Consider the following 24908-nt stretch of genomic DNA (forward strand, 5'->3'; position numbering starts at 1 on the left):
GCACTTTACCCCAAAATCAAATTCACAGGGAACTAGGCATTAGTTCCAGCACTCACAAAGCTAGGAGCTGTGCCTCTTAGTGGAAATAATATGTGGAAATTCCTGTTGCCTAGCCTTAACCCATCTCATTGAAATACATCCTTGTTTTTGTTTGGGATTTTTGTAGTGTTTTCTAGATGGGGGTTAAGGGTTTGTGTCTGTATTTGTTTGATTTGATTTGATTTGAATTGAATTTTTTTGAGGTGTGATGGGCAGAGAGCAAATGGTCTGCATTACTGAGTTTGATTTGCACCATCAGCCAAGGTACCAGCCAAAACCACAAGACTGATGTTTTTTTGCAAGGGAAAGGTTTGCCTCTGCTCTTTAGGGCTAAAGTGAATTTTGGGTAGAATATTGACACAATTTATTACTTTTCATCTTGGCTTTTCTAGTGAAAATAGAGATTGCTTTTTCTGTGCCTGGTGTGGCAAGCAACGTGATTTCTAAGGGTATGAAAATAATGTAAAAATAAATATCTAGTAAAAATACTTCTACGATGGAAGGGAATCCAGTCTGTTTGGAGACTGTTGCAAGACATATGTTGGCTCCCATTGCCTTTCCTCTTCTGAGTATCTGAAAGGTGCAGTGCATCCCCAAATCTCTACAAACCACCACAGCAACTGAGTGCTAATCATTTGCAGAACTTTAAGGCATTATGAGTATGCTGAGGTCAAGATCCATCTGCTTCTCACAGACACAGTCTTGTGAATTCAGCAGGATTTGTAAATGATGGGAGGGGAAAAGATTCAAAAAGGCTACAAAGCATTCCTCTGGTTCTTCTCTTTTCATATTTCTTTTTGTCTGTCATCTCAAAGCCTGAAGTTGAGGAAGTCATTTAGTCCAGCTCACATCCACATCTGTCCTTAGGGACTCCATAGGAATCAGCAGGACTCCATGAGTGTATCATACGAGCTCTGGAAATGGTGCCAAGTATGCTGATCTTGGTTTCATGTCTGGACAGCTTGATCTAAGTTTGAAACAGAATGTTTTATGTATTCAGAGGACAACTGTTTCATGCTTATGTGAAGAGAAGAATGTTAGTTGAGATTGCAATGAGACATTTTGCTTATACTGTATCTTGTTGTATCTATTAAATCTGTTAAACAGCAGCTGATTGCAAAACCCTCTTGCTAATTGGATTGTTTCAAGCTGCTAGCAGTAGATATCATGTATTATGTCTGTTCTGCTAACTGAACATTTAACATTTAAGAGATAAAAGAGCAAGGAGAGTAGAAAAAGGTGTAGGGAATCATTCGAGTTGTTTTAGCATCTCAAGTTTTTATTCAAATGGATTATAATTTTATTGGTGTTAAGGAAGTAGCTCATGGATTTGACTTGAAGTCTTTATAGATACGAAGTTTGAAAAGAAAGATCTACATTGGGCCAGCCTTTCACAAATGCCTAAATCTGTTTCAGAGGTCTGCAATGGGAGATTAGAAGGCTCAGATCTCATAGAGTAGATCACCATCACTTTGTTTAGTCAATGAAAATGGAGGGTTCAGGGGTTTTTCCACAGTAGTAGAACATTGACATGGCATGACATTATAATATTTAAGGGTAGTAACAGTAGTAAGCTGACCATCATAATTTAAAAAAAAAATTATGAAATGTACTATTCCTGGAGGAACAAAAAGCTGATACACAACCATTCTGAGAAGGCAAAAAGATACCAGAGTATCCCACATTGACAGACAGTGCACATTAGCCACTTACTAACAGACAAAATATGTGATATTTTCATTGTAATTGAGATTGCTTAGCCAGGTTTCAACACAGAATGGACTGTAAGCTAACTTAAAAAGTTTGTAGACAGTTAAGTAGACTTTGAAGAGTTTTTGAGTGACTCATTCTTGAAGCTAAATATGAGAAATTGTGAATATATTTTCTTTGTGTACTACTGCTTGTACTTGAGGAGTCCACACTTTCTTCTCATATTCTTTTACCTTAATATAGTCTATGGCTGTTCTTTGGGGCTCTGTAAAGGTAGATCAGTTAAAGCCTTTTTGAAGCAAGACAACTGTTCTGAATTGCAAGCTACTGATTCAGTCCTGGTTTTAAGATTTTTCAACTCTCCTGTCTTAGTGATGGTAAACATGGTTGTGTATGTCTGAGTAGCTAAACCTGAAATTCTTTCATTTTGACTTTTCATTAAGCATCTGCTTTAGCAGTGCTTTTTCCCGTGCATTAAGCTCTAGCCCTGTGCATTTTTAGCACTTTAAGTGTAGTCAATAAAAAGTAAACATCATGTCTAGAAGTTCTTAATTGTTATTTCATAACCCTATCATCAACTCTGTCCTCCCTCTTGTCCTATCACAAGCATAGACTTAGGAACAACATTGCTAAAAAGTCCTTGAATTCTATTTGGGTAATTATTCTTCCTCTGTGAAGAAATGGATTCCTAAATTTGTTGCAGATTCAATTCTTTTTCCATTTGCTTCTCCTGCATCTTCCTTAAAAGAAAATAAGAACATCAGTGTATTCCATGGTAAAGTATAGATAAATATGTTAACTTCGGTTTATGTTAAAATAAATTGCATTCTGTATTTAGCTTAAACCCGTAATGCTGCAGGATGTGGGAATCATGAGGCAGGGGACGTACTAGCATAGACACTAACTTTTTGTTAATTACCAGATTCATTCTTTATTGATTTATACCAGCTTCAGAAGAGCGAGGTCTTGTATGGTCCTCACTCATTGGAAACCACACATCAGTGTGGTGGATCATTAGTCACTTTCTTTCCTTAAAGCATAATTTAACATTTTTCTATGATGAGCAGTTTGTGTTTCTTTAACACTGCTGAGTCTTTCTTGCAGCCCATGTCAAGGATTGAACTTCCCAAATTGTGTATTTCAGACATTAAGAAAGAAAGGACTTAATGGCTGTGACAGTCCAGACCCTGATGCAGATGATTCAGTAGGTCACAGCCCTGAGTCCGAGGACAAGTACAGAAAACTTAATGAAGATATTGATCTAATGATCAGCAGGCAAAGATTATGTGTAAGTACTCTGAGCTCCTTTTCATTTTTTTTACTTTCTGATATTTCTCTGAATCTGGCAGGCATTGCACAAGAAAGAAAACAAAGCTTGTGAAAGCCCTGATCCTGACTCCTCTTATGCTCTCACCCCACGCACTGAAGAAAAATACAAAAAAATTAATGAAGAATTTGATAATATGATCAAGAGCCATAAAATACCTGTAAGTACCAAAGGTTAGATGGCTGTCTGCTGATAACTGACAGAGTAACAAATCATAACCCTTTCAGTTCTGGCTTCTTAAGGAAATAAATTCAGCTAGAAAAAGGCTTTAATAGCCGAATATATAACTAAGCATTGTGGTGAGAAAATTTCACATGGCGTATTTTTCTTTCAAGTCTCTAACTCTGACACACAGACAAAGCCTATTATGGGTGAAACCTACAGAAGGAAGTGAAATATATACATATGAACTATATTCACTTAATTTACAGAAGTGTTTTACTACACCACTTGCCCGAATTACACTTAAAAAATAACAGTGGAAATCTTTCTCTGTGGACAGGCTAACAAATTGACAGAATACTTTCTGTGGCAATATAGGAAAAGCAATGTCAAAATGAAATTGCTTTATATATAGTAATTAGTGTGTTTAGTATGTGTAACTTCAATTCTGCATTGTTTCTGCTAAATTCAGTTGCAGCACTGAAGGGTTACAGCTTCTTGCTCGCTGCAGAGAAACAGACTGCATGAGAGCCTAATGGCAGGTCTCAGACATGTTTGTGTGTTGGGGTGATTTTACAGCTTTATCAGAGAATTTGCTTTGACCTCATCAGCATTATTTTAATGCTTTAACATGAGCTAAATTGTTTTTAACTGAGTCAAAATTTCTAACAATCAGTCATATGCCTTGCCAGATATCTAAGAGAAATAACTCTGCATGTCCTATTTGTTTTGCACGAGACATACAAAGGATGAATTATTTGTCATTATGTTTAGTATTACATTTTTAAAGATGACAAGTATGGAGGTTTGGAGGTTATATTTGATTGGTTTTCCAAATGTCTGTGGAAAGCAAAGTAGGAAACCAAATATTTGCATAGACCCAAAGAAACATTTGAATTTGCATAGGTAACTTCTTATTTCTAAAAGACAAGAATAAGAGATAATTTGTATTTGTTCATTTGTCATTCCCATACAAAGGTTGCATGGTTATCTACCAGAGATGTTGTCTGGATACCCAGAATGCACAGTGTCTTCTGTACTGTTATTCAATTGCACATACAAAATCTGACAACTAAGATGAGGATACTTCTTAAGGAGGCTTAGATTCTGTCTCAAGCACTCTTAAGTGTTCTTTCTATTAAGTCTCAGCAGAAGGATTTTTCACTCAAGGTAATTAAAATTTGAAGAAGTTCTTACATCAGGCCAAAAATATTTTGGAAAAATATAAGGATACTAAATAATACTTTCCCAGAGACTAGAAAAGCACCAAATTTGATAAAGTAACATATAAAATGACTGATTAAGGGTACCCAACATGTATGTAGAATCTCAGGGAGGAATACAGATCTATCCCATTTTTTTTACCTCCCTTTTTATTTGCTTCTTTTGGAAAGCTGTTTTTCTCAGAACAAAAAAGCTCTAAAGCTGTCACTATTAATTTGGTTTCTCAGGATACAACTCAACTTGGCAAATGATCACTGCAGTATTTAGGGAGACTGTTAAAAGCCAGACTGCTTAACCCTTTTTCACATCAAAATCTCACCAATTATCATTCTTTCATGCTGTTTCTCATTCAAGGATGACTTGGCTTTTTCAAATCAAACTGACAGAATTTTCATCAAGCTACTTTTCTGCCTTAAAAATATATTTGGAGTGATCCTTCAGAACATCTATTAATCTCATGCTACCTGTTTCTTTTCTTTCCTGACAAAACAGGTCATGTTATAATCATCTGAAATCTTAAGACATTAAAAAAACCTAGGAAAAAAACTTCATTCTCATAGTAGTGAGTTCTGTCTCTTTCTTTACCTCCATAAGCATTTGGAAAATTGTCTTTTCTGTAAAGTGAGGAAATATATAAGATTTGGAAACCAGACAGTTAATCTGAGCGTGGTATATCAGTTTTGTTTTCCCAAAATCAATGGAATTTCACTCCAGTTGCTTTCATTAAATATAACTTTTTGACATCAAATATAGTCCTACTTCAGGAATTAATTGGTGATTCCTACCTCTCAGGAGGTTATGAGGTGCAGTGTATTAATCTTTGTGTGCAATTACTTCAGAGACACTTCAGAGATATAGAACAGCAAAATGTTAGCATTTTTTCATATAAGACAGAATAGCCATCCTCTGACTACATCATAAGCTGAGCTCAGGTCCTCTGTCCTCCATCCAAGCTGCTTACCACAATATGAAGAAACAGTAGATATTCTCTGGTAATGCAACAGAAACTCCTTCTCTTGGCATAAGCCGAGATGCAATGGGCAAGATCAAGATCACAACTTATACTTAATGTAAATGTGTAACTATCTGGTTTTATATATAAATATTATGTATTGTACACAGTAATATCCTTAACTGGACAAATCAGAATAACTAAGACAGGGAAGATATATTAATTTACTTGTGATTATCAAAGGTAGCCAAGAAAATTGGGGAGAAGGAAGCAAAATTAATAATAAAGTCACTGAGTCAAGTCTCTAAATCACTACTTACAGAATATATAAAACAATGCATTGCCGCTGCCTGGTTTTGTAACATAAAAAAAGTTGCTGCCAAATGAAAACAACATTGGCTTTTGCTCCTAACAGCTAAGCCCAATAATGTTTCCTCAGATAATTTTCTGGGGATAAGTATTCATATTGTTCTAAACCATCAGATAAAAATTAGACACTTATTTGTAAATTTCATAAGAATGATGAAAGCAGAGGAGACAGAAATAGCCCACTATAAGGAAGCTATAAGTATCTCTGTCTCTAAATAAATGAAGGCCTGGTTGAACATGGGGGAATAAAACCAATACTTAACACAGAATGTTTGGCCTATTAAGTTCCAAGGAGGTTGAGTGTCCAACGCTTTGTTTGGCAACATGTACCATAGCTTGTGGAGTGAGCATCCAACACTGTGCACTGTACACTGGGAGTATCATCTCTGGTGAGCCATCTGCCCTCTTTGGCAGTGGTGTCCAAAGGAGAAAAGACAAAGGAAGGGGGAAAAATAGGCAAAATGTGGCAAATTTTATGCACATGACGGTGTAGACTTTGTCTATATTGGAATTAGCAAAAAAAGCAAAAAACACACTAAAGCAGCATGAAGTGTGCTTATCTCTGCGGTGAATTTTTTGAACAGTCCCCATCAGGCTTTCGGCACCTTTTGATGCCAAATAACATTCTCCCAGACAATTTCTTCATTTTCTTTGGTTGTTAGTCCAGGCCAGGAACAATTCCCAGTTGTCAGTCTACATGTAGTCATGATTTTTTTGAGGTTGGGAAAGCTCAATGGTATGGACATGGATTGTTCTGTGGCCTCAGATGGCTTCAGTTCCTCTGTAGCTCCTACTAATATATATATATATTACACAAGTGTATCAGAAACTTTAATGTCCAACCGGCTGAAATGGAATCAATACGACCCATGGGGAATCTGCAGGACATTGCAGCTCTTTGTGAGGAATTTGTAACACTAATAAAGTTAGACAGAGATCTAGAGAACTGTACCTAGAGATGTAGTGTTTAATAGTGATGTTTATCCAGTCAAACTTGTCTCTCTAACTTTTGATTGTGGTGAAGAAATAAAAACTACTGTATTTCAGATGTAGTATATTGTGCTGAAAAACAGAGAGTAAACTAACTTTGCCCTTATAAAATTGCCTATGAAGTGCTCTGTAACCAGATGTAAGTTGATCCTAATAGTGGGTAAAATGACAAAAATTAGACTGTTCGCGCAGAAATTAAATAATTCAACTACTTTAAAAATATATTTTTTAAATGACAAAATGAAAGTTAAGTAACAGTTTCACATGACTAGAGAGACTGGCAACCAGAAGAGCTACCAAGATTGGAGCTTTTTCGTACAAATGTAGAAAAAGAAGAATCTTGAACAGTTTGGTTTGTACATGGAAGGAAGAACATAGTGGTTAAAACAAACAAGCTTTTAGAATTCTGGCAAGACCTTCAGTTTTGCATTTTTACAGGTGTTTGAGTTTAGATAACAGAAGTTTAGATTAGGAAAAGATATTAAGAAAATAGAGGCAATAATAGTCTCTACCCAGACTCAGAAGCAGGCTTCATAGGTCTTGTGACACAGGGTGACAAAAATCTTCTGCAGTGTTCTCTTGACTGACAGTCAATGCAACACAGACTGGTACTCAAGCAGGCAGGTCCACGGGCTCAAATCCACCAGGTAGAGAGAGCTCCATCGCAGCCCGATTATTGTATGTTGCAATAATCTGAAACTCCATGTTGGCTTATTCATGTCTCACATCAGGCTGTAATTTGGACTGAAACATGGAGAGCTCAAACACTGACTTTGAACTCCACAAACAGCCATGTGCTTCTGACTAACATGGGATTTACGAATGTTTTGGGTCCTTCTGTGGCCAGTAAAAAGAACTACGTGCTTCAAAACATACCTTCAAGCTGATCAAATATTTCAGATTATGCTATGTGACTCTATTTCCAAGGACCTTAAATGTGCGTCATAAAGGTGTAGATTACGTGTAGATTCTTACATCTGTAGATTAGATGTAGAACATTTAGATTCCCAAAACACGTCACCTTGCTTTCCTACCTCTACTTAAATCAATCAGGTCTATGAAAAATACAGCCATTGGAGTGCATTTCAGCTTCTCAGCAAAAGGAAGCAAATTCCCATGCTCCCCCAGGATGGGGAGCAATGCCAGCAGGTTCATCTGCGTAACTACTGTTGCTATGGTCATCTCTCAAAAAAAGGAGAGGGTATCAGAGCTAAATTAACACTTCAAAATAGTTCAAAGGCATTTGTATAAAGTATCCTTAACATCATACCCTGAAAATCTTGCTCTTTGTGGTTAGGCAAAATAATTCCTCTATATTTAGAGTAAAATTTTCTCTGTCCCTAGAGAGGACCAAGAAAGAAAAAAAAAACAGCCTTAAGAGATAACTGTAATTTGATGGATAGTGCTGTAATACAGAGGGCATAGACAACAGCTCCAGCCAAAGAGACATGGGTGGCACAAGGTCTGGGTGCCTCTGTTGACTGACAAAGAGTTGATATGTCCAACAATAAAATTAAAACCTTTCATTTCCTCCCTTGGAATATGTCTACTTCAAAGAATTTTTATGTGTTTAGGCTGTTTCTTGAAGCTTATAAGAATATAAATATTAGAAAACTTGCAAATTGAGGAGTACTTGGCCTGTATTCACATATTGAATACGTAAAATGCTGTCAGGTAATTCTGAAAAAGTTTTTCTGATCAAAAAGGCAAGAAAATAATTTTTAAAGCAAATAAATTAAATGTGGATTTCTAATGTAGTCATAACTTTTATAGAAATTCAAGCAACTGCTCCCCAGGGAACCCCAACCAACAAACTCACAACCAGCCAAGGAAACCTGAACTGAGCTTCCTAAGAGCATAATGAGATATGCATCTCCTCACAACCTCTGTTGTACCATATCTCTGTCAGTGTGGTACATTATTTGCTTTTCTTTTTTTAAGCTTTCTTGCAAAGGGAAGAAGCTCAGGAGATGGTCTTGCTTTTAGGTAGGAAAACAGAATAATGGAAAGGCATCATTAACACCACCACCATCCCCCAAAAATAGCCCACAAAGATTAGTGTGTATCTAAATTTCTTGTATTTGTTAGCTGTCCCTGAGGAGATCTTAACTTTTTTTTAAGCCCTTCCAAGCTAAGAAACTCATTCAAAAAATTATTTACTGTATTGGTGTCTTTTATGTGACTTGGGATAATTCTGGTTGCTAAAGCAACACAAGGTGAAATTAGAGCCTTGCCTTTTGTATTCTATCCCTTCCAATTTTTTTCCATGCAATGAAGTCACCATTGTCATGTAACTTTGATCTTGCAGTAATCTATGACACTAGATTAGGGTGACAAGTGAACAATTAGGACTTCAAAGAATGAAAGAAATAGAAAACTATGCTGCATGAGACAGAGGTTTGTTTTAAACAACAAAAAAAAAGTAGAAAAAATGAAACAAGTCTTTCCAGGTCTTACGAAATAAATGTGCAACCTGCATTAAAGGAAGATGGAAACATTATTTGAAAAATCACATTTAAAAGACTTGGCAATTGTTTTGATACTCTTCTCTTGAGTCTTAGGGGAAGGGGGTAAGCACAAATATTTTAATCACCAATTACAAAATATTTGAGCTAAATATAGAGTAACTGTACTTAAAGGCTGTTTCAGTTTTGTACTGTTCTCTTATTTGTTTTCAATTTTTGTTTGTACAGGCTGTTCCACCACCAAACTTTGAGATGCCAGTTTCTATCCCAGTGTCCAACCACAACAGTTTGGTATACAGTAACCCAGTCAGCTCACTGGGAAACCCCAACCTTTTGCCACTGGCTCATCCTTCTTTGCAAAGGAATAGCATGTCTCCTGGTGTGACACATCGGCCTCCAAGTGCAGGTAACACAGGTAGGCTCTGTTCAATCCCATTCCTTCAAATGCTCTGCTCTCAGCTCCTTGCATGCTTTGGGTCACTATAAATTGTACCCCAAGAAAAAAGAACTCTCTTTTTAACAGTCATAAGAGCTTATCCAAAAGTGCTGTGTTGAAAAATCAAGAAAAAAAAAAAAAAAAAAGCTCAAAAAAAAAAAACCATAACCAAAAAAAAAATCAGTGAAGAGTGAAGTCAATACAGTCAATAAAAAACAGAAGGGCAGACAGCATGCTTTTTCCTAAAAAGGCAGCTTATCTACTTAATTCATGCAAGATCTCATTACAACATAAAGCAGGGAAGAAAATGTAGCCAATGCAAAAAATTGAAGTAAATCAGTACCCTCATTACTTAAATCATCAGTCTACATGCTAAATGAAGAGTTTATTTTTATTGATTCATTCACAAGCTCCTTGATGGGTTAATGTTAGTTGAGGTCTGTACTTCAGTGCTTTACATAGCAAGGGGTTGTGCTTTGTTCTGGCGATGATGAGAGCTCATCTGTGATGAGGGTAAGTGGGGATTAGGTTGTTTCAATCTGTCTGCCTCCAGCAACATCAAGATCTTTAAGTATACCAGGTTCAAAGAACCATCTCCAAGTTCTAAGAGAAGTTTTAAAAATCGTTAGTGTGAATGTCTGTGAAAGGCTGAGGAAATTAAAAACTATGTATATGTATTTATTCTGAGTTACATTCTTCTCCAGGAATCTTCATCCTCTTCCTCCCAATCCTTTCCTTTTCTGACTAGCATTCAACTAAAAACAGCTTTCAAATGAAGGAGTACTATACATAACTTTCAGACATAATTTTTCACATGCTGTGGAAGCATGAAACTAAAATAAGGAAATTATGGGTACTCCATATTTTGTTTGTCCTTGAAAGGCAAGTGTCTTACACAGATAACATTAAACACCATGATTTCATAATTATGGGTCTGATTCAACTGCATGTTGAAGTCAGAGGAAAGAAATGATGGGTACTACAGCAGGCTGACTGAAGGTAGAGAAAATATTTTGAATGTTTGAGTGTTGTAATTTATTGTGCTCATTTACATTTCATTTCAAACCCCTAGGTGGCCTGATGGGTGGGGACCTTGCAACCGGTGCAGGCACCAGTGCAGGTAAAAAGAGGAGAATTTATATTTGTTTTTCCAAGTGAATAAAGGACTTACTTCAAAAGCTCAGTTCTAAAATAGCTCTCTTTTGGAGAGGGGATAGTAAAAATCCATTAGCAGAGGGATTAATTCACTCAGCTGGGTTGTGGAGCATTCACTGATATTTGTGCTTCTCTTATTAGTAGAAAGAGACTTGTTTTCCAGCAGCATCAAAAAATCTTGTACCTCAATAAATTCCACAGAAACAAATGTCTGATTTCCTTCACATTAGCCTTTCCATAAAAACTTTTGGGTACATTGCTTTGCCTTATTCAAGAAAAACTCCTGGTAGAGTCAGTGTGAGAAACTTTGATCCTTTTTGCATCTGGGGAAAGTCTGCCATTCACTTGAGTGGAATTGGGGCTTCATTTTATTAATTTAATCTTGAATAAAGATTTTAGTTGTGAGTTGCTCATTGTACTTCAACGTACTGTGTGTAAACTGTATTTCAAACCCCTGCTCTTAAGACCATTGCTAGTCAGCAAAATCTGTTAGCATTTACTTAAACAATTAGTAATGAACTTAAGCTTTGCCATATGTATTTGCTTAATTTCTTAACTTTGATACACAACAGGTAAAGGATTTTCAAAATACCCAGGCAGAGAAAAAGATAAGCCATTTAGTCCTGCTCCCATAGAACTACCAAGAACTGTACTTGCTGAGATCTGTGGTATCAAAGCATTGTTGTCAGAGTGGTCCCCTTTGCTCAGTAAACTCAGTGATTTGTTAGCAATATCAGCAATGTTGCATTATGACAAATACAGGTTACAAAAGACAATGACAAAATTACTTTTGCAGTTTGAGAACATGTATGTTCACAGAAAACAAATGATTGGTAAAGCATGATATTTTGCTGTGGTAACTGCTCTCAGGGAGAATTGTATGGAGAAATCCTTGGAAGATCCACTTTGTGCACCATAAATCAAGGCTTATATAAATGGCAATTCCAATATTTTCTATTAAAATCACTTATAAAGAAATTTTTGATATAATGGTTTAGGATTTTTCTCCCTTGTCTTTTCTCAGCATGAATTAGGGATCTCCACTCCCCTTTTCTTTTCACACATAGATGAGTCACAGATATTTATGCGATGCATTAACAGTACAATTAGAACTGCACGGCACTGTACCAGAAAGGCAGTTTAAACATTTACTAAAGATTTAGGGAGTCATTTTGTATTAATTTTAGAGTAGGGAAGGCAAACCATTGAAACTTCACTATAAGTCTCCTTTGTTCTCAAAAAAAAAAAAAAAAAGTGTGACAGAAAATTATAGTTTTGTTCATTGTCCCCTGAAACAGAGAAACAGAGCTAAAGAAATATTCATTCTGCAGTGTCAACATTTCATTTACTTTTAAGCTTGATCAGAACTTCAGGAACAGCTGCAGAGGGACTGACATAGGAATTATTTCCCTATTAAGGGGCTCCCTCTCCTGGCTCAATTAGAAATATCATCACCTCGTTAATGGTCTCCTATTCCTTTAAATAGATGCTGAAAAGCAGTTAGTAAAGAAGGCAGTGTTTTATTTTAAAACAGGGGTATAGTAAAATAAAAATTCATCTGCATGTCTGTTTCTGTTAATAATCCTTGGTCTTAGTAAAAATTGTGTATCACTTAAATATGCAGGTTTTTGGAAATATATTAAAAACATATTTAAGCATAGGAAGACAATGGTTTGATTATTCTCAATCAGAAATAAAGGACTTGCATTAAGCCCTCAAGAAATTCAATTTTGGAGTAAGCAATTTATTTGAGAGGCATATATATGAGGAACATTGCCAAGACTACATCATAAATACTTAATTACAGGAATAGTCTTTGTTCTTTATTGGAAAATAAAAGTTTTAAATGTCATTAAAGAAATGTTTTCTAAATCTCTTTAAAGTAGAACAGTAGGAAGAATTAGATAAAGGGCTGAAGGAAGATGGAAAGGTCACTATAAGGTTGAATCCTCTGTCTTAGTTGTATCATTCCACAATAGCAGTATTTCAGACAGTCATCTTTCTTTAAGGTGAAGAAGAATAAACAAGAAGAAAAAAGTTCTCTTTTTTCATAATTTTTCACAAGAAACAAAAATCTGTGTGTTTTCCTCCATCTGGCATATCAGAAGCTGGTGGCATGATCATGTTTGGGTTTGTATTTCTGGCCAAATTAGAACCTTCTGAATTTGCATTTTTCCACAGTGTGAAAAAATAGCATATATTCAAAATAATATACTCCAAGGAAAAGAGTCTAAACAGTTTCATTTCTGCCACTATAAAATGAAACTACTTTTTGTTACTAGCACCAGACCTCAGTTTGTGCACTACTTCAATAAATTGAGCCAAAATAAATTGCATTATTACTGCAATTTCAGAAATGGATAATTATTATTTAAGACAGTGTTTAAAGAAGTTGTTTTTTTTTCATTAGTTTGTATTATTTCAAGTAGTTACCCTGGAATCATCCACAATTTACCTTGGGAGTTAACCTAAGACATAAATAGAACTCGAAAAGCTGACTACTTCTTTATTATATTACACAACTAATTACCATGTATGGTATTTTTAAGGTAAACCAAGGTTGTCTCAGATTTGTAAGAGTAAATTTGTTCTCAGCCAAACACTGATTGAGTAGTTTCTATCACGTGATAGTAGCAACTGCCAACAAAATTGGAGTGATCTTCACATTTTGTATCATTGCTAAATTATAAATGCAGCAATGTCTTTGGCACTATTCTCTCAAAACAGAGGCTTTTGATTGAAAGACAGAACAAGAACTTTTTGGACGCTAATATACATGCTCTAAATCCATTTTCATTTACTGTGTAACTAATATGAAGGCTAAGTGATATGTCTACCTGTTTACATAATAGACTACATGAAATTCTTTTAATTTTAACAGACTGTAGTCTTTAACAAAACCTCTTAAAGGCAACTTGAACACAAGTAAGTGCCTGTGAAGCTTTAGTACTGTGAAATATCTGAACTCAATTTTTTCTTCAGTGGCTTATTGTTTATGTTGAAAGTTTGATAGAAAACCAATTTTTTCAATAGTTTTAAAGTTTTAAAATAGAACAGTATTGGAGGATGTCTTTCTTTGCATCCGTAGTTTGAACTTTTGATTTTCAAAGTGAGTTCTCCTTTTAGACTGGATTCTATTTTTTTCTTTTGTAAAGAAAAGAAAAAGCTTTCAGAGAAAGATATTTTCTATTTTGTAATAAAGTTTTCCTTTGAATGGAACGAGCTGATTTAAATCAACAGCATTTCTACAGACTTAAAACAACTGTAAATAATAAAATCAAAGGAAAATTCCTGTACAAATTTTTCAATCCATGACAGGTATAATAAAATATATACATACTTCAACTATTTATTTCTGTAATATGTTTGTTTCTCTATTCGATTTCTGCACTGCCCCCAACTTGATATTAATATTAAACTAAAGGAGAAAGTTATTCAAAAGTTCTTGGGGCTCTACAAATGCTGTCAGAGCACTTGCTGTCTTTCAATCTAACATCTTCAAACTACCTTTAAACCTGTTATTAAAAAGCACTAGAAACTGAATAGATCAGCTTTGCATTTTGAAAATTTTATCCCATGTTTTTTAATAACCAAGTCCTGTATTTACCTATGAATCTGCAGCAAGTAGTTTCCTTCTGGAAATTAGCCACAGGCCAACAATTGCCTTCTCATCTTCAGAAGGCTGAGGTCCTGAAGTGCCAGCTAGTATCATAATTTTCCAGAGCTTTCATTCTCCTTTTCCTTTCCTGGGTGGTGTACTGACTGTGGGTGAGTGTATTATATATTCTACTAGTATTTCAGGCCACATGGGAATATGTGTAATAGCAGAAATTTTTAAGTTATATTCCCTCAGGGTAGAGGCAATCTGAATGATATATCCTCAAAGAGTGGTTTAGTAAAAAGATGTGCAATCCGCCCAATTAAGCTGACCAGCAGTACCAAAAATAAGCAATGATTTCAAAGACATCTAGCTGCATTAAAGACTTTTGGAACTATAAATATAAATAAACAAATAAATTTCATTTTTTTAAAGAAATTGAAATGTTACATAAATATTCTTCACTCTACCCTGAAATCATGCTTGGTATAGTCAAAAGAAGGTAATTCTTGGACTTCAAGTGTGAAATATGTAAATAAACAAATGAGCTTGGAGAAATATTTCTCAAACCACAGTTTATGGGCAACCTATCAGTAAGACAGTAACTGGCTTTGCCACAGAGAGCATGATAAATTGTTGTCTGTCCCTTATTACCTGATGAGTGCAATAATCCACAGACTTCTGGCCCAAAGACTAGGCAAAATGTGGTACAGAAGTAAAAAATAGTTCTGTCCAAGGAATCTCACAGCACAAAAGAAAGGACACACAGTCATTCATAACAGACTTTGTGATGCAATAGAGCCAAATCCAAACAATTAGAATTCAAAAATTGACAGGTTGACTTAAAACCATGGAGTGGGATAATAAATTAAAAATGTGATTGCTCTGGTTTTCCTTCTACTTGTATTTCACCTTTAAGTGTTCCTCTTCCAAGGTTTTTTCCATATGAGAATATATATCTATATACCTAGAGATTAATACATGGTTGGATGGATGGATGGATGGATGGATGGATGGATGGATGGATGGATGGATGGATGGATGGATGGATGGATGGATGGATGGATGGATGGATGGATGGATGGATGGATAGATAGACAGACAGACAGACAGACAGACAGACAGACAGACAGACAGACAGACAGACAGATAGATAGATAGATAGATAGATAGATAGATAGATAGATAGATAGATAGATAGATAGATAGATAGATAGATAGATACTTTTTTCCTTCATTGTTTTAAGGGAAGTACCTACAGGTAGGAGATTTTGTCAAAGCTGGCAGAACACTAAAACTTGTTTGACAAGGTCTAATATATAGTATGAAAGAAACAGTCTATCTCCTGAATTTCATATCTATGTAGGCAGTCAACACAGGCCTTTCCAACTCTAATTCCAAGTAACAAATAACACACAAAAGTCATATCAATGAAACTTTGAGAATAAGCCTGAAAGGCTAGATGCTGCTCTTCATATAAAAAAAATTCTAAAATCTTGCAGTGGGTGTCATATACAAAGGTTGTCTCTCTTCAGCTAACTCATGTGACCTCTTACCAAAGAGGAGATCGATGCAAGCCCACTCTCAGTAGACTTCAATGAAAATCTGTAAAAATTTGGCCTTTATTAGGCTTCTACCCGATGCGTAATTCTTGAATTCATTTAGTTATTCTCTGTCTAATAATAATGTCTCAATATTTGTTTTTATAAAAAGACAGCTTGAAAGGTTTGAAAAGGAAAGAGCCCTAAGTTCACATGTAATGAACAGTTAAGTGAGTAATACAAACTTGTTCTTTGTAAACGAGATCTTAAAGACAGACATGATTGACTTCCTTTATTACAAGAAGTTTCAAATGTTTCTCAAGACTAATTTGTGTTCTTTAGACAAAATCCCTTTCCAAGTGAAGTCTGGGGGAATTTTATGCTTTTTTTAAATGAGACAGGGATTTCACTGGTTTTTCTGTCTGCATTCTTACTCACTAAGGCACAACTTCTGTTGCACACTGCAGTACATATTCTTGTTCAAATTCATAAAATAGAAGAAGGCATTGCAAATTAGAAAATGTCTGTATTTCATGCCTGTCCTGAGGCCTGAAAGTCCTGAAAGCTGATGCCTCTTGGATCTGGACTGGAGCAATGACTTTCTGTGAGAAAGAAAACAAGAAATGCTTTTAACCTCCTGAAGTTGTGACTGCAGCCCCACACAGAAGTTCCTGACAGTATTAAGTTAACATGACCCCTGCCCTTTAACTTGTGATCCACCAATTAAGATATTGAATCCAACGATTCCCTTTGTCTTCCAGATCTCTTACAATTTCATTTTTCCTGTAATAACAGTTGGAGCAGTCTCACAGTAATAGACACCAAAGGAGACAGGGATGGGTTAGGTAACTTTTCAAATAAGGCATCCTGTTTATAATTGGAATTATACTTGTCTTGAAATATTTTTCACAGGAAATCAGTTTCCTCAAAATGATAATTGAGTTCAAACAGCCCAAAAAGGAAATAATTTGTCATCAACAAATAATTTGTTAAAAGCAGATGATTGACAAAGGGGTCACGGCTTCAAACTAAAACAGAGCGGATTTACATTAGGTATTCACTAGGAATTATTGACTGACGATTGTAAGGCTCTGGCACAGGCTGGCCAGAGAAGCTGTGATTGCCCCATCCCCGGACATGCTCAAGGACACCTTGGATGGAGTTTTGAGTAGCTTCTAGCAAAAGGTGTCCCTACCCTTAGCAGGGGGGTTTGGATCTGAGTATTTTAATGTTTTTTCTAACCCAAGCCATTCTGTGATTCTGTGTCGTGATTTCTCAAAAGTCTCTTTCTGGTAGTCAAAAGAGGTAAGTTCTCTCTTCTTCCCAGGAACGTATTTTTCTCCTATATATCTTCAGAAAGTAATATATTTTTCAGCAATATAGTTTTCTCTTTGACATAAGTCACATTTTGGTGTTGCTTTCTTTTTCTCAATTGTCAAAATGTTGAAACAACCCATACTAAAAAAAAAAACCCTTCTCATTTTTTGCATAAACAGGACTAGAATGGAGCATCTTTTCAACTACTGTACTTATAAGACCATGGTTAAGTCCTGAAAACATATTTATGGTAGATGGTTATCTCAGATCTCAGGGGAAGGCCACATATGAGCTGTTCACATGCTACGAGATGAGGGCTATGCCAGTAAGTTGGAGATTTAAGCAAGATTTTTTGGAAAAGCTGTAATGCAAGCTAGGTTTTGAACAACCACCTCGTCACTAATAGGAGAGGCACTGACCTCTCCTATTAGACTACACATAGTATGGAAGACTAATGCATTCCTACTGCAGAACATGGACTTAACATTTGTAAACGTCAAGTGAGAGTGAGGAGGAAGCACTATGCTATGTCAGGGACATGGCACTGTGCTATCTTCTCATGGCAGTAGATACAACACCAGTGCTAGGGGCAGGACACCTGTTTTACCATGGTTAGACACATTAACCATGGTAAGAGCCATGATCTCTGATCCCTGGGGTTTGGACCTTACAGAACTGTGACAGAAAGAATATATTCCTGCTGCTCATAGAGAAGTGTCCATGTTTAAACTACAGACATGTAATATTTATAGAACACAAAAGTGAAGATCACTGTATAAATAAGTGATTTTTCTCAATAGTTTCAACTTAGTCACTGTTTTGATTAGCTGAAGCTTCAATCAAAACAAGATAATGTGGAATATAGAGGTTCTGAAAAGAGCATAACTTTTGATAAAGGTGTTAGAACAAAATAGTGGAAAGGGAAATAAATTAATCAATACAATCAGAAGTAAAGATATCAAAAACACAGTGTTTCTGCATGAAAGTTGTGAGATGCCATTAAATAATTATGAAAGCAAATAATAAGATTCTATGATTGAACATTAGATTATAAGCATCCTGGCAATAATAATTGTAGTGCAAGATTGAAAAATCACAAACAGGACCTTAACTTGGATCATCTATTGCTCCGTTTCTTTGCTGAGTTGAAAAGGAAAAGGAAAAGGAAAAGGAAAAGGAAAAGGAAAAGGAAAAGGAAAAGGAAAAGGAAAAGGAAAAGGAAAAGGAAAAGGAAAAGGAAAAGGAAAAGGAAAAGGAAAAGGAAAGGAAAGGAAAGGAAAGGAAAGGAAAAAAAAGAAAAGAAAAGAAAAGAAAAGAAAAGAAAAGAAAAGAAAAGAAAAGAAAAGAAAAGAAAAGAAAAGAAAAGAAAAGAAAAGAAAAGAAAAGAAAAGAAAAGAAAAGAAAAGAAAAGAAAAGAAAAGAAAAGGAAAAAAGGAATAGGGATGATCATCCTTGAAGAAGAAAGCACATTCCCCCTTCTCTAAGTGTATAACTTACCAGAGACCCTCATTGTCTATAATATACACCCCTATTTCCAAGGGTTGCAAGGAGGGAGTCCATGTGATGAAATATCTGCCTGCTACTTGGGAAGACTAATTGTAATTGAAAATTGTTTTGAAGGGTTTCTCAGAGTTGCTTGTGTGGGTAGCCACAGTCTAATTCAAAAAGTCAGGTGCCAGCTTTACTTTTTTTTTTTTTAAGGTGTGAACTCCTAAAGTGGGAGAATACTTACTGGAAGTACTAATTTAGAAACATTTAAGTACAGCTCTTATTATAACAACAAAGCATAACCACAGTGTTTGTGAGCAGGTTAGCTTGCCATGCACTTGACTCAGCAGTGAAGTGTTTGCATGAGGTGTGGCGCACAGGTCCGTTTTTTGTTCTCATGGTCTTTCATCCTACACGCAGGGCAACTGCAGTGCCATCAGAGCCATTTTCATCTCTTTAAACTTAAAGAGCAAGTTCCCATTGACAGTTATAGAACCTGCATGGCAAAAATGGGTGAGTTAAAGAGAGATGGCTCAGACTTCTGTTCATGTAGAAATCTCTTCCATATATTTATATTATTTCTAAGTGGTTAATTTTAAAACTAAGAAAGAGTCATTGAGATAGTTTTCTTCTTATTCTCTTCCCATCCTTCCAAAAGTCTGTGTGTTCTCTGAACTGTCATCCTGTTTCAGCCCTCCCGAAAAAGTAGCTGATACTTTCACAGGATGTTTGAGAATTCTTCCACACGAAGTTATTAGGTTTTTTAATAACACATCTGTATGAGTTGACTCCCCTCAATTCAGTTGAGAAGGTCCATTAGTTGAATGTAGTGGCAATGGGCAGCTATTTAAAAGTGAAGATTTCTTTTTTTCCTGGATGAGGGTAGCTGCTGGGTTTCCTGGGTTTCTGGGCTTTATATTATTGAGTCCAACCTGGCCAGCCCGAACTCCAGCCCAGCACGGAACCAGCACAGACGAAGGACGAAAGACGAGAAGCGCTCTTTGCCACGTGGGCGCAAGGGTCTGTTTATTGCGTGAGGACCCGACACTCCCGCAACGGGGCCGCCCACGCAGGAAAGAGGCCGAGGCTTACCGCCCGTGGATTTTTATACCCCAGGGGAGAGGGGGCGGGAAAAGAGGACTGTGACCAATGGGATGCCACTGGGGAGAGGAGGGGAGGGGTTATCCTTTTATTTTGGGTAATAAAACATAGCCTGTTTCAGTGTGTATGCAAAAAAATAAACAAAAACCAAAAAAAACCAATAAAGTAAGAGAGAAAAGGAAATTTTTCATTGCTATTAAGAAATTTAATTAAAATAACTACATTTAATTACTACTAAGAACAATTTCCATTCCTTCAGGAAATAGGAAAATGAACTGAGAAAACAGTGAAAAACTAGATACAAATTTGGCAAAAAATTTTATTGATTCTTTCGTATGTATACATATGTTTTGAAGTAGAGATAATTAACAGAATACTTTGCTCTCATGTTTATATATATAACTCTGTATTTAAAATTATTTTTGAGACGCTTGGTGATCAGTCAAAATGTCATATATATGACATATGCATTTAGTATGACCAAATAAGAAGTAGAAATCCTCCATGAAATCAAATGTATATATGCATCTTGGAAGAAATAAGAAAGTTTTCACAAGTAAAATCATACATGTATTGGAAACTTGAAATGAGCATTAGTATTTATTAAAAATCCTTCATGAATTGGAAAGTTCATTTTGTGTTAAAATTAATGTCAGGTTCCTAAGGATCTTGTAAATTCTCAACCCATGGCAGTGAAAAACACTAGAATAAACAAATGAGAGATAAAATAAAGGACATACAATTTGTGCCTCTTGTTCTTTCTTCCACTTTAGTTCTTCGGACTACCATAGAAGATTTTTCATTCAGTATATCTCTATATCTTTGAAATCACAAAAAAAGGAAAAAAAAAAAAAGGAACAAGTAGGAACATGACAGTTTCAAATGTTCAAGAAAGTCCTAAAATTTTCCAATATTTCAAGACTTAAAGACTTTGAATTATTTAAATTATGTTCAAGAATGTTGAGAGATAAGGAAAAAAGTTACTCTTTTGTCATTTGTGTTTCCTTAACATGTGGAAAGTTTCCTGGCTTAAATGCTTAGTATAGATTTATTGTCCTAACTCTGAGAATATTAAGAATTACGGCCACTTTGCAACCCCTGTAAACATCAATGACCAAAACTCCTTTAAATATACAGGTGTTACTAATAGGGGATGAAAGGAGAGAAGGAAACTTTGTTCTCTATTCTGTCCTGATTAAGCTTGAGCCCTTCTGGTATCCTTAGAATCATAAAATTTAAAATTAAGATGCTTAAGACAGTATTACGTGAATTTGTAGCTCAGTTAAAAATGTAGGTTTTTTCATTATTAAATGGATTTTTTTAATAATTATTCTTGATTGAGTAACTATCAGTGCACAAAAATAACTTTTCTGAGTTTTTTGAAAAGTGAAATTAAAGAGATTAATCATGCAGTTTGTACTTGGATGGAATTCATTCTACAGTCAATGGCACTTGTGCCTAAATGCAAAATGTGAGAGTATGTCCAAGAGGAGTGTTCTGTGCTCAAAAAGCATTTGTCTTTACATTCTGCCATTAGTCCAAATACAAAGTCTGGCACTGAATTTCATGACACATGCTGCTGCACTAGCTTGTCTAGAAATAAGCTCTTTTCTGCATAAAATATTTTTACTCTTACAAGTCAGTGTAACAAACAATGCAAGGAAAAATATTTTTTCTGAAAATTTGGTGAATTAAAAATGCCATAAATTTACAAATTCTGACATAAGCCCTTTAAAATTTGTGCATCCACTATTTCTACTTTCACTGTTTTCATTATGCCTTATAGAATGCATTTGTAATGTTTAAAAATGGTCTATTCCATGAAAAAATATGGCTTTAAATCAAATAAAAATGTAAAGCCAACTTGCTTTAAAATCCATTTTCTTATGATCTATTATCAGGAAATCCATTCATATATGACATATAATTTTTGTGCTTTCAGGTGGATAGCAGAATGAGGGGTTCTGCCTATCATTACATCTAAATTGATAATTGCCCAGGCAGAGTGCAATTTTAAAGTACAGCATGAAGGAAGATTTAATTTGTACATTAGAAGTCTTACGCTTTATGTTTTTGCCTCTGAATGTAAATGAGCCCATTCTCTTTGGTGGATTTATCTGAAGGTGGGAGAACTGCCTTAGAGCAGGCCACAGCCCTCTTGAATTAACTGGGTACAGTTTAAAGGACTGGTTTCCATGCAGACTCTTCTTATCTTTTTATCACATGCATGCATTCATCACTGATTTCCAAATGATGGGTTTCTGTATTATTGGTTTAAGGTCCACAGTCTTACATTCCTGAATCCTCACTATACCAAAAGAATAAGTTTGGTGACTGGAAAGAGGAACTGTTACTATATGGCTTCAAAATGCTAGAAGGCATAATATGCCATGAACAGAAGAAATCTGCTGGCAAAGAAATTATTGCAGTAGTTCTTTGAAAGAACTTGATGTTTTTAGAATATAAATGTAATAACTGTTCAAACTATTTCACATCAGTGAAGGTCAGATGTATGTTTCTGAAGAATAAAGCTTTATACAGAAGCACTCTTTCCCCTAAGCACTCTTTCTTAATAGGATATAATATTAAGTATATGTTATGCAGGAAATGGGAGTTCTTTCTTGTAAGGTGATTTATTCTCTAAAAATCACAACTAGAAATATATAGACTACAGTGGAATCCGTTTTGCTATATATCTTATGTCCTATATTGTAGAACTGAAAAAACCTCAGTGCTGCTTCAAACAGCTCCATTGCCACTCTCTGAGCAAATCCTTGTCATATGACAGATTTCACTGACAGTTTTATATCCTGCTGGTAAGATACCTCCTGACACCAGAGAAACCCTACTATTGCTTCAGTTTCTTCTGTTGCCTCAATTTTCAGTATTCAGTTTGTAAAAGATGAACTTCTTTAAATACAGTGTGGTTTCTGGTAGAAAATACTGTTGTATATTCAAAATGCCCCTTCTAATTTCACCTCCTGTAGTAACACATAGCATTAATTAGAGCATAATAGATAGCTCATTTATGTTGAGGACAGTTCTTAGTTTTCAGAAAAAAAGTCTACTGGTACAAAATGAAAAGCCTTTGAAAGCACTCTGCTGAATTTGCTTGGAAAGTCTAAAATACATTTCAGAACTCATTTTGTTTTCCTAACTGGATAATATTATTAAGGAAATAAACAACAAGACTAACTATGAAAATATTTTAGTCCAAAATCTCCAAAGTCATTTTAATACAGAATATTAGTAGTGATCCGAGTGCTCTTAATTTTTCAAAATATTTCAAAGGCTTAGATATCATGACAATAGAAATTATGAGAAAAAACAAGCCAGACCAGACTAGCTGCTGAAGGTACCTGACAAGTACAGAATTCAAGCAGTTTTTAATAATTTTCTTGTGCCATAATACTAGTGTTCACTGTTCACAGTCTTCCAAAGTTTGAAGTGGCATTTTTATATTTAATAGGCTTTCACAAATTTTATTTCCATTGACTTTCTGGTTTGGTAAATACAAATGGCTGATGCACTTGAGGATTAAAAACTTGAAAATCTTAGTCAAGCTCAGACACACATCATTATCCCGACCAGACGAGCAAATTGCTGACATGTACTGTCATTTTTATGCCCACCTCATAGACATTATCAAATTTAGTTCCATAATCTATTTATGTTCTTTAGGGCTATAAACATCATTTCACTCTGGGGAGGATGGGGTGAGATACTGTGGTCTGCACTGACTTTGGGAAAACAAAGGAAATTTGGAGTTCCAGGGTTTCTGACCCAGAGGGATCTGCCACACTGACTGACTAGTTTATCTTCTCACACAAATTCTAGGCTGTGTGGTGCAGCTCATGAACAAAAGCTGTGCTCAGAAAAGGAAGTCTTCCATAGCATTTGTTTCTTTGGTATTTACCTGAGGTAAAGGTTTTCTCTTTCCATATTAATTTTCATGCTATTCCCTCTCTATGACTGTGCAGTTTCTGTACCTCTCCTGAGACTGTGTAGACAGAATTTCAAGGTTACCCTAAAAAGTCACCTTTTCCCTAGATTTTATGTAAGAGGTGAAATCAGTGAATGAAACAATGGAATTAATAGGTCATTAACTTTATGGACACATAGTTGTCAATGCAGTGAGTTGAGAGAACACCTTTTTCTAAAAAAGATGAAGGAAACATTTGCTTGTCAGAATTGTTCCTGGGGCCTGCATAAGTGAGAAGAAAATGAAAGATATGGTGGTGTTTTCCAATAATGTTATGATGTTGCTGCCATTGATTTTAGTATTTACAGAACTAAGTCCAAGAAGTGTAGTGAAAAAGAGCCAAAAGAATTTATGAATCCTTCTGGTCGTCCCCCCACCTTTTGTGGAAATTACAGTCTTGCTATATGCATCCCTTTTTTAAAAGCAAAAAAAAAAAAAAAAAAATCATGACCTGCAAAGGGCTGAGTCAGAAAAGGCACAATCTTCTGTAGATGTCAAGAAAATATGAGATAGCTTTGACAGTTTTTATGCCCGTAAATTATCTGACTTTCCTGACTCTTGTAAGACAAATGTCAGATGTTGGCTGCTGCAAGGGCACAGTATATTGTGCTATATACTACAGTGCTGTAAACAAAATTGTATCATCAAGTTAATTTCAGGACATCACAGAGATGTCAGCTGCCATGAGAGAAAGCTTTGAAGACCAGTTGTTCCAAATATAGCACATGTTGTATTTTCCTATAAAGGTACACGACACAGATATCTACCATGAGTTTTTGATTTCACAGTTTTAGAAGGGCTTAAAAGATACAATGAACTTCATTGGACTTGTATCTTCTCTTTTTTTTCCCTCTTGTTTTTACCTTAACAGGAAATGGATATGGAAACCCCCGCAACTCACCAGGTCTGCTGGTCTCACCTGGCAACTTGAACAAAAATATGCAAGCAAAATCTCCACCTCCAATGAATTTGGGAATGAACAACCGTAAACCAGACCTCCGTGTGCTTATTCCACCTGGCAGCAAGAGTAACATGCCATCAGTGGTAATGCA

General features: G+C 35.6%; 1 protein-coding gene across 15 annotated transcripts in view; it reads left to right on the forward strand.

Moving 5' to 3' along the window:
- Window positions 1-24908, forward strand: part of MEF2C (myocyte enhancer factor 2C) — a 134609-nt gene that overhangs the window by 94886 nt on the left and 14815 nt on the right. For 9 of the 15 annotated variants that reach the window (XM_030969027.1, XM_030969026.1, XM_030969037.1 and 6 more), the window contains 4 exons: window positions 2894-3037; window positions 9467-9653; window positions 10747-10794; window positions 24728-24900. In XM_030969027.1, the coding sequence (XP_030824887.1) occupies window positions 2894-3037; window positions 9467-9653; window positions 10747-10794; window positions 24728-24900 (552 nt within the window). Of the gene's footprint in view, window positions 1-2893; window positions 3038-3098; window positions 3237-9466; window positions 9654-10746; window positions 10795-24727; window positions 24901-24908 lie in introns of all 15 variants that reach the window. The other 6 variants (XM_030969031.1, XM_030969035.1, XM_030969039.1 and 3 more) reach the window with 3 other exon arrangements.

Source organism: Camarhynchus parvulus, chromosome Z (assembly GCF_901933205.1).
Source record: "Camarhynchus parvulus chromosome Z, STF_HiC, whole genome shotgun sequence".
In the NCBI taxonomy this organism is placed as follows: Eukaryota; Metazoa; Chordata; class Aves; order Passeriformes; family Thraupidae; genus Camarhynchus; species Camarhynchus parvulus.